This window comes from Aotus nancymaae, unplaced genomic scaffold (genome assembly GCF_030222135.1).
Source record: "Aotus nancymaae isolate 86718 unplaced genomic scaffold, 86718_ANA_hifiasm-v0.15.2.pri h1tg000012l, whole genome shotgun sequence".
In the NCBI taxonomy this organism is placed as follows: domain Eukaryota; kingdom Metazoa; phylum Chordata; class Mammalia; order Primates; family Aotidae; genus Aotus; species Aotus nancymaae.
This window is the reverse complement of record NW_026988423.1, coordinates 49,759,357-49,775,288: the sequence shown is the minus strand read 5'-3', so window position 1 is coordinate 49,775,288 and position 15,932 is coordinate 49,759,357. Positions and strand designations below refer to the sequence as shown.

General features: G+C 50.9%; 1 protein-coding gene across 6 annotated transcripts in view; it reads left to right on the top strand.

Annotated features, from left to right (window-relative positions):
- CUX1 (cut like homeobox 1) overlaps positions 1 to 15,932 on the top strand; it is a 465,449-nt gene that overhangs the window by 92,104 nt on the left and 357,413 nt on the right. For 4 of the 6 annotated variants that reach the window (XM_064375707.1, XM_064375706.1, XM_064375703.1 and 1 more), the window contains exon 2: positions 5,134 to 5,244. In XM_064375707.1, the coding sequence (XP_064231777.1) occupies positions 5,134 to 5,244 (111 nt within the window). Of the gene's footprint in view, positions 1 to 2,140; positions 2,482 to 5,133; positions 5,245 to 15,932 lie in introns of those variants that run through there. The other 2 variants (XM_064375702.1, XM_064375705.1) reach the window with 2 other exon arrangements.

The following is a 15,932-nucleotide window of genomic DNA, read 5'->3' as shown; positions in this document are numbered from 1 at the left end:
GTGAGGAAAACAGGATTCCAGCTATCCACAGTGCCCTGGCTGTACACCAGGGTAATGGGATGAGGGCTGCCTGGGTACATGGAGCCCTTTGTTTCTGAACTGAAACAGCAGCAGCAGCTAGGCCAACTTGGTGATAGGCCCGGCCTGTCCCTGTGGTGGACCACCTGGGCCTGGGCCTTGGCCTTGGATCGGTCCTGTGTTGGATGACCTGAGCCTTGACCTTGACCCTCCATTGGACAACCGGAGCCTTGGCCTTGGCCTTGGCCTTGGTCCTGCAGTGGATGACCTGAGCCTTGGCCTTGGCCTTGGTCCTGCAGTGGATGACCTGAGCCTTGGCCTTGGTCCTGCAGTGGATGAGCTGAGTCTTGGTCTTGGCCTTGGCCTTGATCCTGCAGTGGATGATCTGAGTCTTGGCCTTGGCCTCAGTCCTGCAGTGGATGAGCTGAGTCTTGGTCTTGGTCCTGCAGTGGATGAGCTGAGTCTTGGTCTTGGTCTTGGTCCTGCAGTGGATGAGCTGAGTCTTGGCCTTGGCCTTGTTCCTGCAGTGGATGAGCTGAGTCTTGGCCTTGGCCTCAGTCCTGCAGTGGATGAGCTGAGCCTTGGTCTTGGCCTTGGTCCTGCAGTGGATGAGCTGAATCTTGGCCTTGGCCTCAGTCCTGCAGTGGATGAGCTGAGCCTTGGCCTTGGCTTCGGTCCTGCAGTGGACGACCTGAGCCTTGGCCTGGCCCTCCAGTGGATGACCTGAGCCTTGGCCTTGGGCTCTGAAGTTCCTCTGAGCAAGGGCGGAGCTCCCATTAGTGACACCCACTTGTTGAGTCTGCACTTGGGAAACTCTTGGTCAGCTCAGCGCATTGACTTGAGTGAGGGATAGTTGCCATCCAGTGAGTGCTGGGGGTGTGAGGTGGACTGGGCCACACGGCTGCCAAGGGGCCGGCTGGGAGAGACTGAAACTTGACCCATGTGGGTCCTCATTGCTTCCTGACGTCAGTCATCCCATGATCTCTTGGAAAGATAAAGACACATTTTCTGCGTTCAGGTGCCACTCCTTGCCAGACACTTTCTCAGTAAAGTTTCTGTCTCTTTCAGCCTGATTGAAAGTGCCAGTTTCCCATGGCCTGGGACCTGGGACTGGGGGCCCACAGGAGTTTCTAGCTGGAGAGGAGCTCTAGATAGTTCTGCGCAGATGCCCTCCTCTGCCTTCCTTGGGAGAGTTCTGGCTTGGCTGGGTGGTGTTTTCTGTGACCAGCAGTGGCCACCGTCACCACCACCCCTCCCCTCCCTCCTCCATATACCCCGAGACCAGCCAGTGGGCATCATATTGTGCAAGAAACAGCTGTTGTTTTGACAAAGGACATACTTGCCTCACTTCTTGCATCACCAGACCCACGAGGCCGTCGATTCCAGGCCTCTGCCCCTGCAGGTGGACAGGCAGACCCTAACGCGGAGGCTCACGTGTCCCATGCTGTGCATTACGTAAAGTATTATTCCCATCACCATTTGTGCATGCACTCGTTCCCATTTAGCAGGATTACAAAAATTAATAGATGCTGCAGTTTTCCCAGCTAGATGATGCATGTGTATGGCAAGACAGTCCACGGATACACCCTGTGGATTAAGTCCCTCACCCGCCCCGCCTCTCTGGAGAGCCAAGCACGGTCACAAGTTTCTTCTGTATCTCTCTGGAGATAATCACAGCCTATGCGAGCGTATGGATGGATATTCTTTTCAACAATGTGTTGCAGTTTGCTTTTTGGCTTCAATGTACCTGATGATCATCGTGTCCCATACAATACACCAAAAAATCCATCCATCAGGATGGGGTTATGCCGATAGGGTATTGCTGGGCGTGAAGGAGGTTGGATCCAGGTTTTTTGCTCTTCGTGACTTTTTAATGCCTTTCAGATGTGACGACTCTCTCTACGCCTTCTCACATGTGACCCGTGACTCATGGGCCGAGGGCGCTGCATTTGGGACCCCCACCTCCACCTCCCCAACATGCATTTCATTCCCTTGTTAATGTGTCACTGTAGTTGACACTTTGAGGATAGGCAGGCTTGGTAGATAATAAAACAGTATTTGGCTTATGTTTAATCGCCATCTCCTCCCACAGTCCGAGAACGCCTTAGCGTCCTTCAGAAAGGATTTGGTGGTGCTGTTTTTTATATGTGTGTGTGTGTGTGTGTATATGTTGTCGTTGTTGTTTTTTAAAATTTTTTCTGCAAGGGACCCGGTCAAAGATTTCAAGACTTAAATCTGATCAGCCTCGTCTGTGGCTCAGTCTCTCCTCCTCGCTGTGCCAATCTGTTTCTGTGGTGGCGGGTGGCGGTTCGGTGTTAAATTTGGAGACCCCCGTGGGTTTCCCATGCCAACCTGCATATGTCTGCAGGCTCGGGGAAGGGAGCGCGGCAGACCCCCGTCGAGTTCCCGACTGCCAGCAGCAAGTTACCGCAGGCACACTGGCTCTGCAGCCCCGGGATCAAGGTGGGTTCACCTTGCACCGGGGCCACCTGTTTTAGCTCCCTCCTCCCCCAGGCAGGCTCCCTAACAGATCAACCCAGGGAGGGACAGGTGGGGACCCAGGGGGACAGAGGGTCCCACAGACCCCCTGCTCATCTGGCGTCTTCCACAACATTTCCCACACTTGACCCACTAGATGAGAAGCTGGGGATTGGGGCTGGGACCCCACAGTCCCCTTCATACCTCCAGCGCCTGCTGGCTCCAAGACATCAGTAGATGCCCACTGATTGGGTAACCAGCCCCAGCGCCCCCACCCCACCAGGCTTCCATGCAGTGGGGGAAGTAGGGACCCCACCCCCAGCTGAAAGCAGTCCATGTTCTTTTTGTTTTTCTCCTAAGTTTTCTGTGTCTGTGTGCGATTGGAATGAAACATCAACTCTTTTTTTTTCTTTTTTGTCATATTTCAATATTGGCTTTCTTCCCCGCCTTCTTTCGAAGGCTCCTTTTATAACTTCGGCTGCTGCTGCTTAAATATAGATGTCGAAGCCCTCCTCCCTCCAGATTGTTTATATTTTTGAAGAGCCTTCTGCTTCGCTGTGACTGCTCCTCTCTTATCTGTATCCCCCGTTCCACCACATTGGTTTTGGTTGCTCTTTTTTTTTTTTCCCTGCCTTCCCTTAACTGGGATGTGTTTCAAATGTGGTCTATCAAAATGTTCACTGTTTCCCTTTTTTCTGCAATAGCTTTGACATCTGTTCTTGAATTCTAGCCCACGTTATTCCTTAGGACTTGTTTGCCCAAGATGTGCCTGAATGCCAGAAATACTAAGGGGAGAAGACTGTGGCGTGGTGGTATCTTCCCCTCATCGCCTGATTTGTTATTTTATCGGTGTGTGTATGTGTGTGTGTTTTCTTTCCTCCCCCTCTTTTTAAAGTGTCTACGACTTCTTCTCTTCTCTTCTCTCTTCTCTTCTCTTCTCTTCTCTTCTCTTCTCTTCTCTTCTTCTCTTCTCTTCTGTTCTCATCTCTTTCTCATTCTTTCCTTTCTTTTTTTTGAAACATCTCACTCTGTTGCCAGGCTGGAGTGCAGTGGCATGATCTTGGCTCACTGCAACCTCCACCTCCCAGGTTCAAACGATTCTCCTGCCTCAGCCTCCCAAATAGTTGGGGTTACAGGCATGTGCCACCATGCCCGGCTAATTTTTGTATTTTTAGTAGAGAGGGGGTTTCGCCATGTTGGCCAGGCTGGTCTTGAACTCCTGACCTCAGGTGATCCACCCTTCTCGGCCTCCCAAAGTGTTGGGATTACAGACGTGAGCTACTGCCCTCAGCCTGTCTGTGATTTCTAAGTTGTCAGCAATAGACGCTATCATCCCATCCAGCATGGCCCACCCCGTAGTGGTACCAAGGAAGCATTTCCCAGAAGCAGTTTATAGGTTTGCTGGTTTACTTCCGCCAAGGAGGAAAGCCAGTGAGACTCCTGAGATGAGTGGCGGGGGTGGAGAAGGAGAGGCTGTCGTATGCTTCTTGGAGGCCTGGGGATAAATCTTGAGCTTTGATTTTTCTCGCCGTTCAGCCTTTGAAATGTCAGGTCCTTGCTCTGCTCGGACGCAGGGTGACGGTCCCTACCGTTGAAAAGCCAGCTGGAGCAGCCACCTTGGATCCCAGCAGAATGGGCCGCTGTGTGTCTTCAGTCACCGAAGTGACTCGGCAGGAAAACAGGCCTTTTGGTGGCGACAGCAATGTGTCCTTGGGCTCCTGCTGTCAGCCTGGAACACCATTCTGGGGCCATCTGCTGCAGGCTTGTTTGAAACAGATCCTCTTGGCAGCTCTTCCCAGAATTTGCGAGGCCAGGGCACAGGTTCTCTGACGCGTCGATGATTGGTTTGTTGCGGGGAGCAGAGTCCAGAGCCCTCAGCCCCCCAGCAGGTCCCTCATGGGGGATCCACTCCTGGTGGTCCTTAGCGTTCCCATGCAAGCAATGTGATTCGAGAATAACCACCAACGCCCGGCGCCTTGTTTCCGAAAAGTGCACCCGATACCAGAAATAATTATTCTTGGAATTTACCTTTTAAAGGTCCCTCTTGAAAACTAATCATAGGTTAATGGCCTTGAACATGATGCTTGGCCTAGAGTGAGCTCACCGTAAATATCTGTTGAATGAACACAAACCAAGTATTACTCCCAGAGATCCCAGGCCCACAGTGTTGAAGGACGGCCACACGGAATCCCCCGAGGAGGGGCCGGCTCAGCAGAAGACCAGGAGCTCAGGAGAGTGGCTGGAAGGGACCCTTGGGAAGAATAGGCGTGGAGCAGCTCGGGGGCAGCAGGTCCTTTGGCCATTGGCCTGGTAGTTTGGCTGGAGCAAGAAAGGTGTTTCTGTGTGTTCTATTTCAGGAACAGAGTCATTTATGGCGTGCACATTGATGCACGACGCATGACGTTGAACGAGCTTGGTTTTCTGAACCACGGCACGTAGGATGGACGTGGGATGGGTGGGTTTTGTTCATTTTGCTGCTTTCCTGCTGCCCTCCAGCACCTCCTCTGCCGACGAGTCCACAATCCCTAGAGCCACCGGGGTCTCTCCCGCAGTGTTCTGGTCAAATGCAAATAGGACCCTCCTCTGGTGCACAGCGCGATGCCAATCTCGCTTTTCCTTTTCTGTTTCCCCTGACAGAGAGAACTCGATGCCACCGCAACAGTATTGGCGAACCGGCAGGATGAAAGCGAGCAGTCCAGAAAGCGGCTTATCGAACAGAGCCGAGAGTTCAAGAAGAACACTCCAGAGGTGAGGCGGGTGACCGTCGCGATCACTTGGAAGGGGTCTTAGGATGCTGGTGCATATTCAGGTGATGCGCCGTGAGCATTTCATTTTCATCAGACAAACGCGCAGCTGGCGGGCAACCCGTTTCTTTCCCCTGACGTCTTCAGCCCCATTTCCAGCAGAACGCGCGTGCCACCCTGCAGGCTATAGGGATGTGGCAGTTGATGGGTTGTCTGGAAATATGGAAAGCCAGAGCTAATTCAAGGTGCAGATACTGGACAGGCTGGGTCTGTAAGAACATGTGGGCAGGTGTGTGGGTGTCTCAGCCCCTTGAGTCCGTCTCAGCCCCTGTCCTAAGTTGGTTAGCACGCCACCAAAGTTCATAAGGGATCCTGTGGGGTGGAAGGTCCTCGGGGCCTGCTTCCCCGGTGCTGGGGCAGGCAGAATGTCTGAAGGCTGAGTGCATCTGGGCATAGCAACACGCCTAACACTTCTTGTAAAGCAGACATTTCGCCTGCTAGGCCTTTTAAATGCCTCTCTGTTTCTTGAAATACTCTGTAAAGGCCAGTAGAAATGTGCTTTTTACATGCTCCTATATTTTCTCTCATGAGTGTGCATCTCGGGGACAGTGTTGAGTTGCCGGGGTGGTATTTTTCTGCTCGTTTACTGGGCCCCTTGTTCCTTCCCTTCAACCCCTATTAAGGGCTGAGTAAGAAAAAAAAAAAAGACCCAAGAGTGTTGCAGGCACATGAGCAGTTGTGGGAATGGCTTTCGGGGTGACATCTGCCAGATTGGTCCCCATGGCATGGCCTCAGACCCCAGCCTCTCCTGCACCTTCCCCTTGTATGGGAAGGGGTCGCATCAGCCCACAGCTTCGGCCCAGCTTCCAGGCTTGGAGAATCTTCTCTGCAGCTCTTGGGTCCTCCATATAGGACATAGGAACAGGCCTGGAGGCAAAGCTCCTTTCTGGGAGAGATGCCCCTCTCTTATACAGTATGGCTGGGAAATTACATGTGAATTGCATTTTAAAAAGCAGACTCATTTAAAATGTTTCAAGGAGGCTTGCTAGTCAAGGGAGTGCTGGCGTGAAATCATTATGGAAAACAAATTAATAACTTTCTGTCTTCAGAATAAATATTTTGGAAGAAAGCTTGATAGCAGAGTGGAAAGAAGGCAGGCCTTGGCCACAGAGCCAGCTAAGGGTTCAAGTCTCACACTTGCTGCTCGCCTTGGCCTGCCCCTAAATGTGGGTGTTTCGTGTTTCAGGAGACGAAAAATGCAGACTGGAGTCACTGGTGCTTGGGGGTTGCTGCCTTCTCTGTGCATGTTGGGGAGTGAGGGGCCCTGTTCTCCGTGTCAGCCTTGAGATGAGTAAAAACAGGAGGAAAAAGAGAGCTGGTGACAAAACGTCCTTCTTCTGTTGCCCTCAGAAGCTTCAGAGCAGACTTTCCTGGAAGCTCTAGTTGTGAGGTTTCCTGAGCGCTTGTCCTTGACTCAGTTTCCCCAGGCCAAGCCCCGCCGCATCCATCTCGCAGGCTCCTCTTAGGGCCGTTCCTGTAGCTGGTGGTTGTCTGCCCTCCTGTACTGTCACCCCCCTGTCCTCGGTGACCACATGTCTGGAGGTTTCCACAGAAAATCTTAGAGGTTTGGCCGGGTGTGGCGGCTCATGCCTGTAATTTCAGCACTTTGGAAGGTCGAGGTGGATGATCACTTGAGGTCAGGAGTTCGAGACTAGCCTGGGCAACATAACAAGGCTCATCTCTGTTACAAAAAGTAAAAATTAAAAAGAAAACATTTTATGAATAAAAAAAAAAATCTTAGAGCGGGCAAGGCCATCATTCTGAGGCCACGGGCAACAAATACATGAGTGTAATCAGCCAGGGAATGAGATTCCTATACTGGATTCCCAGGTGTTCCTCAAAAGTCCCCAACTCCTGGTGACAGTGGAGGAGTGTGTCCCCCTCCGGCCTCCCCATCCGTCCCTTATGCTCGGTTGATAAATGCTGCTTGTACTGTGCTGAGCCCTGTCCCTCTATCTTGGCTTTGAGTCGAATTGCACATCTATTACTCAAAGGCACCCGGCCTTAAACTTGGCGTTTTTATCCCCTTCTGGTCCCAATAAGTGGAAGAGGCTTGGGGAGGCGGCAGCCTGGTCGTTACCTGCCACTTGGGGCATTTCTTCTCGGGACACATTTTTAGACTCTGTCTTCATGGAGAAGGGGGTCCGAACTCACCGGGAAGGGGATGCAGAGGATGGAAGGCCCCGAGCCTGTCACTGCCAGCGGACGTAGGGTGGCGCCCACTTCCTCGTCTTTCGCTGGAGTAAGGAGGGTCTCACGGCAGCATGTGGTCCTCGTGAGGCGAGGAGGCTGGAGCTGGCTGTAGGCTGTAGGCTCCTGCCCCGCCGGCCTGTGCACTTTCCCATCCAAGGGCCAACCTGCATGGGAAGTCCAAGGCAAGACCCGCTTCACTTATGCCAGCAGCCAGAGCCTCCTGCTGGAATTTCTTTTTTTTATTTGAGGCAGAATCTCGCTCTGTTGTCCAAGCTGGAGTACAGTGGTGCGATCTCAGCTCACTGCGACCTCCGTCTCCCGGGTTCAAGCGATTCTCCTGCCTCAGCCTCCCAAGTAGCTGGATTACAGGATTACAGGCGCATGCCACCACGCCCAGCCAATTTTTATATTTTTAGTAGGATAGAGTTTTGCCGTGTTGGCCAGGCTGGTCGCAAACTCCTGACCTCAGGTGATCCACCTGCCTCAGCCTCCCAAAGTGCTAAGATTACAGGCATGAGCCACTGCGCCCGGCCTTCCTGCTGGAAATTTTGAAGCCACCTAAGGCCACAGCGATGGTGGGAGCTGGGGGCTGTGGCTGGAGTATGCTGGGTGTGCAGGAGGTGAGGTTCCCAACAAGGGGCAGGTGTGGGGGGGGCTGTGACAGCACATGCATGTGTGTGGAAAGCGGTGACAGCATGTGTGTGGAGCCTTGGCTGAGCGCCTGGCCTGCGCCCTGAAGGAACATTGGGCCGCCATTTGCTTGAGGAGCCACCATGGCCCCGACACTGGTTCCTTCCTCTGGCCGCACTGCAGGATTGATAACTAACCAAGGAACAGATTGACACCTGCCATGGAGATGATGTCACAATGTTGCATGTGTAGCGAGGAGGCTTGCTTAGAACTTTCTCCCGTAGGGTAGGACAGCCTGGCTTACCAGGAGGCGGGTGTCCTCTTCCCTACGGATGCAGCCGCGATCCTCATGGCCTCATGCCTTCCAGGGCACAGTGTGGGTGGAAATGCCCATGTCTCCCTTTGTTCTGGGAAAGGAGGAAAGGTTCCCCGGTGTCTGATGAATGTCTTAACATGTTCCACATGTAGGATTAGGTGGGTTTGGTGGGGAGTAAGGTTTCATTTCCAGTCGGAGATTTCACCTTCTAGACTGGCCCTTCCCAGATGTGACTGGAAAAAGCTCTAGTCCAGGAGGAAAAGGCGGGTTCTGATGGGGAGGTGGCCGGGGAGGGGTGTTATGTGGTGGCTGGGACTCCAACGGGTGGGAGAAGCCACAGGGACATCAGGAGGTGAGTGCCAAGATGGCTGGAGCCTTGAAGGGGTTTTCTGGGGACAGGATCCTGCTCTGTCACCTGGGCTGGAATGCGATGGCACAATCACAACTCACTACAGCCTCGAATTCCTGGGCTCAAGTGATCCTTCTGCCTCAGCATCCCAAGTAGCTGGGATTACAGGCACATGCCACTACAATGCCTGGCTAGTTTTATTTTTTATGTTTTTTTTTTTATTTTTCTTCAAGACAGAGTCTTGCTCTGTCGCCCAGGCCAGAGTGCAGTGACGCGGTCTTGGCTTACTGCAACCTCCGCCTCCCAGGTTCAAGCAATTCTCCTGCCTCAGCCTCCCAAGTAGCTGGGATTACAGGCGCCCGCCATTACACCCAGCTAATTTTTTGGATTTTTAGTAGAGACGGGGTTTCACCATGTTGCCGAGGCCGGTCTCGAACTCTTGACCTCGTGATTTGTCCTCCTCAGCCTCCCAAAGTGCTGGGATTACAGGCGTGAGCCACCGTGCCTGGCCTTAGTTTCTACATTTTTGGTAGAAACAGAGCCTTTTGCTGTTACCCAGGTTGGTCTCAAACTCCTGGCCTCAAGCAAGGTCTTCTCACTTCAGCCTCCCAAAATGCTAGGATTACAGGCACGAGCCACTGTGCCTGACTGAAGGTTTTCTGTTTAGAATGAATTTTTTAAAGTTTCAGCTTTATATCATTAGATTAATATATTTGTCATGATTTGATATTGTGTCTTTTTAATCCAGAAATTGTAGTTAGTTTGAAGAAGGTTGCAGTTATTCTGCAGATAAAATTGTGTGAATTTTTTTTTGAATCTAAAAAAAGTCCTTTTGAAAGAAAAATGTTTTTAAATGTTCTAACTGAACGTCCTTTCCCTATTGAATTAAGAATCGATCATGGAACACTATAGGCAGTGGAGTGTTTCTGGGGTATGTTGCTTTCTATGTTTCTTTTTTTGGGAATACAGTGGCACAATCAGAGCTTACTGTGGCTCCATGTCCTGAGCTCCGGCGATCCTCTCCTTCTAGCCTCCAGAGTAGCTGGGACTACAGGTGCGTGCCATCACACCCTGCTAATCTGACGTTTTGTAGAGATGGAGTCTCACTTTGTTGCCCAGGCTGGTCTCAGACTCCTGGGCTCAAGCTAAATCTCCCACCTTGGCTTTTCAAAGTGCTGGGATTACAGGTGTGAGCCACTGCGCCCAGCTCTGCTCTTCGTAATTCTTACTTCAGGTGACTTACTAGCTGTGTGTCTTGGGGCAGATACCTCCAAAAAGCCCTGTTCTGTCATCTATAAATAATGGAACAATAGGGCCCCGCTCACAGGGTTGCTGTGTGCACATATGTGTGTACTTAACCCGTGTGCCTGTATGTGAAGGGACTACCCACAGGCTTGTCCGTAGAGTTTAGCTCATGTTCGTTATCTGTATTAACCTGGGAATACTCACCTTGTAACTCACGAGATACTGTGGATTTCTGTTCCTCAGAGCTAGCCCGGGGAATTCTTTTGTTTTATGTATGTATGTATATATGTATGTATTTTTGAGACAGAGTTTCGCTCTTGTTGCACAGGTCGGAGTGCAGTGACGCAATCTCGGCTCACTGCAACCTCCGCCTCCTGGGTTCAAGGGATTCTCTTGCCTCAGCCTTCTGAGTAGCTGGAATTACAGGTGCCCGCCACCATGCCTGGCTAAGTCTTAGTATTTTTAGTAGAGACGGGGTTTTACTATGTTGGCCAGGCTGGTCTTGAACTCCTGACCTCAGATAATCCACCCGCCTCAGCTTCCCAAAGTGCTGGGATTACAGGCTTGAACCACCGTGCCCGACTTTACCTCGGGCAACTTGAAAAAAAACAACAACAAATACAGGTAGTTTCAAAAGTTGATTTGTGGCCAGACGTGGTGGCTTTTGCCTGTAATTTCAGTGCTTTGGGAGACCGAGGCAGGAGGATCGCTTCAGACCAGGAGTTTGAGGCCATCCTGGGCAACATAGTGAGATTCCATCTCTACAAAAAATCAAAGGATTAGCCAGGATGGTGGTGTACGCTTGCAGTCCCAGCTACTCGGGAGGCTGAGGCAGGAGGATGGCTTGAGCCCAGGAGGTTGAGGCTGCGGTGAGTTATGATCGTACTCCAGCCTGGGCAACGAAGTGAGATCTTGTCTCAAAAAATAAAAAAGAAAGTTGGTTTATAATAACAGTTAATCATCCTATAAATATTTATTCAGCACCTTCCATTTGCCTGACAGTTTGGCCCTGGGAATAAAACCCTATCTCCATTCTTAAAAAAGTTTCTTATCTTACTTAGCAAGCAAATAGAACCCAATGGTAGAGTATGTTAAGTGCTGGGATAGAATGCCTGGAATCTTCTGACTGTAGATTTTCCCCACAGAAACACTCTTCTATCAGTGGTGATAATGTTCTCTGGATAAGCCACATATGGCTCAGTAACCCTTTCCATAGACAAACAGTTCTGCTCTTTGAGCTTTGGTTCTTAACCTTTAAAATATCAATGAAAGTTAAGGACCTACGCCCCTGAGAAACGCACGTGTTTGCAGTTTCTGGGGAGCTCCCCGACTCATCCATGCAGCCCTCATAGAGAACACTGCTCTCTGGGTCCATAGTCCCACTTTCAGCTCGCCATTCCAGGAGAACCACGTGGTCACCTCCACCCTCCTCCTCCTCCTCCTCCTTATGCCCTAGGGTGGAAGAGGATAGAGGAGGGAGGAGACGGAACTCTAGAGCTTCGGTGTGGGTGATGATGAGTACCAAGGCCTGACCCCTGGGCGAACAGGGTGTGCCTGGCCCTGGGCTGCGTGCTGGGGAGTAGGAGATGGATGGAGGAGCAAGGCCACTGATGTGACAAGGGGCTCCACGGGCTGGCGGCAGGGGCGGGCACCTCTGAACTGGGCTGGCCACAGTGTGTCAGGAGGGAGTGGTGGCAGCTTCCTGGAAGCCTGGTGGTGTTAGAACCATGTGTGCAGCGGAGGCTGAAAGCCCAGCTCTTGCAAACCCCAGGAAGTATCTCTTAGCCTTTCCATTCGCCGTTTGCTTTTTCCGTGGCTTTGATCATGGCCGGACTCCGATTTCCCTCATGTGTGATTCCAGAGTTCTTCCCTGGTCTCCGGCGCCTGTGGATGGGCGAGCTTGGATACTCCTGGAAACCAAGTTTTTTCCCATCAGGGATTGTGAGAAGGATTGCTCTAGGGTTTTGTTTCTCAGCCTAGGAATTGCTTTTCCAAAGCTTGTCTTGGGGATCCCACGGCTGCTTCTCGGCCAAGCCAGGTTGTGAACAGACAGTCTGGCCTCTGTGACAAGCCAGACCTCCAGAGCAAACACAGGAACAGCTTTGTGCAACAGAGGCCCTGGAGGCGAGGTCACAGGAGGTCTGCAGTGGGTCAGCTGTAGGGAGTTAGTGGACAGAGAATGGCTGGGCAGGTTGGAGGCCAGGTAACCCAGCATGGTGTCCTCCCTGGAGAAACCAGCAGCGCTCCTGCGACATGGGCCTTGCTTCAGGGCTCTGTTATTTGCATGTGATGCTCAACTCTCCAATAAATGGTCGTCTGTGTTAGGCTTGCTTCCAGAAAGAGCACAGGGATGGTCTGGGGTTTTGTTCTGCTTCTTTTCAGTATGGGAGGAACCTTCCCTGATGGGAGGAAAGAGGAGGAGAACCACATTCCTGAGATGCTGTGATTTTATCTTGAAACCATCCCCGGGCCTCATCCTTGTGACGTCAGTCACCCCAGTCCTACCCCAGAACGCTTCTTGGGTGTCTGTTTGCAGGACTTTGCCTGGTTCATTTTTGTCTCCTCTAAATCAGACCCCATTGCTCTCCTGTTAATTTTTGCCCTGATGTATTTTTGCATCCACATTTCTTGATCTCTGGAACGCTAATCCCGGCGATGCCTGGTCCTCGGTGCTACCCGTCTGTGTCTGTGCTTTCTACATCTGTCCTGCTCAGATGCACGTGATGTCGCGTGCATGTCTCCATCCTGAGTCTTGTTGGCTGCGGGGCAGCCCTGACCGTCCGGGACGCCTGGCTCAGCATGCCTAGCTTGTGACAGGGAGCACCGTCTCTCTGCTGCTCACAGAACTTCTGATCCACTCGCTTTTCCTGTCCTGGGTACTAACGTCTTCCTCTGCCCCTTCTATGCTGGCATGGTGCATTTCTCCGATTTCTGAGTTGCCAGGTAGCAGTTGTAAAAATTCAGAGTTGGGAGTTGTCTTGAGATAGGAATCTTTCCAAGCGCCGTCGTCAAAATGGGCTAGATCTGTGGGTTCCTTCCTGGCCCTGGCAGGTGCGGCACACCGAGGGAAGGGGGTCCCTCCTTTTTATTCATCAGGATGTACCGTGTGCGGGGTAAGCCAGGAAGCCACGCGCCTCATGCCATCTCTGCCAAGGTGAGGAAGACAGAGGATGGGAAGACACTGCGAACTTTTATGATTCGTTTTTCACTCTCAGTGAGAAAAGGAGCTAGCAGGATGGGTGAGGGAGTGGAGGGGTAGTAATATATAGTTGTGGCCTGGGCCCAAACGCATTTAGTCACTGCCTCGACAGCCTTTATATAGACACCACCAGAGTGACTCAGCCTGGAAAAAGAGAGTCACTTAAAAATAAAGTTGCGACTCCAGTGGACACGTGGTGCACAGGCTGCCCCGAGGTAGTCGCCAGGGCGCCAGGCTCTGCATGCCCTGCAGGGCCCTGGGCGAGTCAGGTGATGAAGTGTGGGCGATCATCGTGATCCCATTCTGGAGTTGTCGTGAGGATTTAGCAAAGTCACATATCATCCCTCATGACTTTTTTTCTTTTTCTTTTTAAAGACAGGGTCTTGCTCTGTGGCCTAGGCTGGAAAGCAGTGGCAGGATCTCAGCTCACTGCTCAACCCCCCAGCCTCAAACGATCCTCCCGCCTCAGCCTCCTCATTAGCTGGGACTACAGGCATGCACCACCACGCCTGTTTAATTTTTTTCTTTTTTTTTTTTGTAGAGATGGAGGTCTCTACTTTGTTGCCCAGGCTGGTCTCAAGCTCCTTACAGGCAGGAACCACGGCACCCAGCCCTTGGGGCTTTTAAAACACGAAGCAGCATCCAGGCATGATCAGCTGCTCCTCATGTGTTAGCCTTACCCACCAGAGTCTTGACTCTTCTCTGTTTTACTCCTCGTTCGAATGGAAAACCACTGCACCCAGAAGAGCGAAAACCCCAGCGCCATTTTCCCTGCATCACGTGGAACACGTTGAGTTGGCTTCCTTGAAGACCCACAGCACTGATGTGACAAAATGGGGCTTTTTTTTTTTTTTTTTGAAATAGAATTCTAATCCATCACCTGGGCTGGAGTGCAGTGGCTCAGTCTCGGCTCGCTGAAACCCCCACCTCCCAGGCTCAAGCAATTCTGCCTCCCGAGTAGCTGGGCATGCGCCACCCCACCCAGATAACTTTTTTGGGTTTTTCGTAGAGATGAAGTTTCACCATGTTGGCCAGGCTGATCTCAAACTCCTGGCCTCAAATGTTACACCTGCCTCGGCTTCCGAAAATGCTGGGATTTCATGAGCCACTGCACCCAGCCAAAACAGGGCTTTATAGAGAAGGGCACACCAGATGCATCCCTACAGTCATGGGCCCTTCAGGAAGGAAAGTGATAGGGGAGGAAGTCTCCAAGCTGGGAAGAATCTGTGGCGCAGGCTGGTCACATGCTCAGGACGTAGTACACCCCCAGCACACAGCAAGCGGCGCGTCCTGGGGACTTGGGAATCTCGCTGCGACACCTCTCTGAATCCACGGCTCAAGAACAGTTAGTTTATCCCGTTTCTATAGCATAAAGATCTTCAAGGCAGGAGCTGTGTTTCCATCCTGTTTTTATTCAGCCCTGTACCTTGAATGCCATGGGCACTCAGTGACTGTCGCATGGAAAGTCCCATTACATTTATAGTGTTCGTGTAGGAATCTTTTCTTTCCAAAACAAAAGAATTTTTTTAATGTTCATTTCATCACTCTGTAAGATTTATTTATCTTTTTCTTTTTTCTTTTTTTTTTTGAGATGGAGTCTCTCTCTGTCGCCCAGGCTGGAGTGCAGTGGCTCCATCTCAGCTCACTGCAACCTCCGCCTCCTGAGTTCAAGCGATTCTCATGCCTCAGCCTCCTGAGTAGTTGGGACTCCAGGCGTCTGTCATCACGCCTGGCTAATTTTTTAAACTTTTAGTAGAAATGGGATTTTACCATGTTGGCTGTGCAGATCTGGAAATCCTCTCGAGTGATTCGCCCACCTTGGTCTTCCAAAGTGCTGAGATTACAGGCGTGAGCCACCACACCCAGCCCCTCATTTTTCAAATAGGTCGATACATTTATTTTGTGCAAAGTTAAAAAAGAATTCAAGAACTGCCTTTATTTGACAGTTCCTGAAAAGATTAAACCTTGTGTTACCCTGTGGACCAGTGATTCCACTCCTAGGTATACATTCCAAAGAAAGAAAATATGTACCCACAAAAAGTTGTACGTGAATGTTTATGGTGACATGATTGAAAATTGCCAAAAAGTTGATTAAAATGCTATACCTTTACAATGGAATACTATTCAGCCATGAAAAGGAGTACAGTATTTGATAGATCATGGATGAACCTTGGAAGCATTATACTGAGTGAAAGAAACAAGACACTAGTGTCACGAGTCCATTTATGTAAAATGTCCAGAATATGTAAATCTACAGAGATAGAAAGTAGACAGATTAGACATATTAACAGAAAATAGATTTCCTTTTCTTTTTTTTTTTTTTTCCTGAGATGACGTCTCACTGTGTCACCCAGGCTGGAGTGCAATTGTACGATCTTGGCTCACTGCAATCACTTCAAGCAGTTCTCCTGCCTCACCCTCCTGAGTAGCTGAGATTACAGGTACCTGCCCCCACACCTGGATAATTTTTGCATTTTTAGTAGAGATGGGTTTCGCCATGTTGGCCAGGCTGATCGCAAAATCCAGACCTCAGGTGAGCCACCCACCTTGGCCTCCCAAGGTGCTGGGATTACAGGCGTGAGCCACTGTGCCCAGCTAAAAGCAGATTTCTATAGAGATAGAAACTCCCAGGGGTGGAGGGAGAGAGGAATGAGAAATGACTGATAGCTGGTATGGGCTTTCTTTTTGTAATATAAAAAT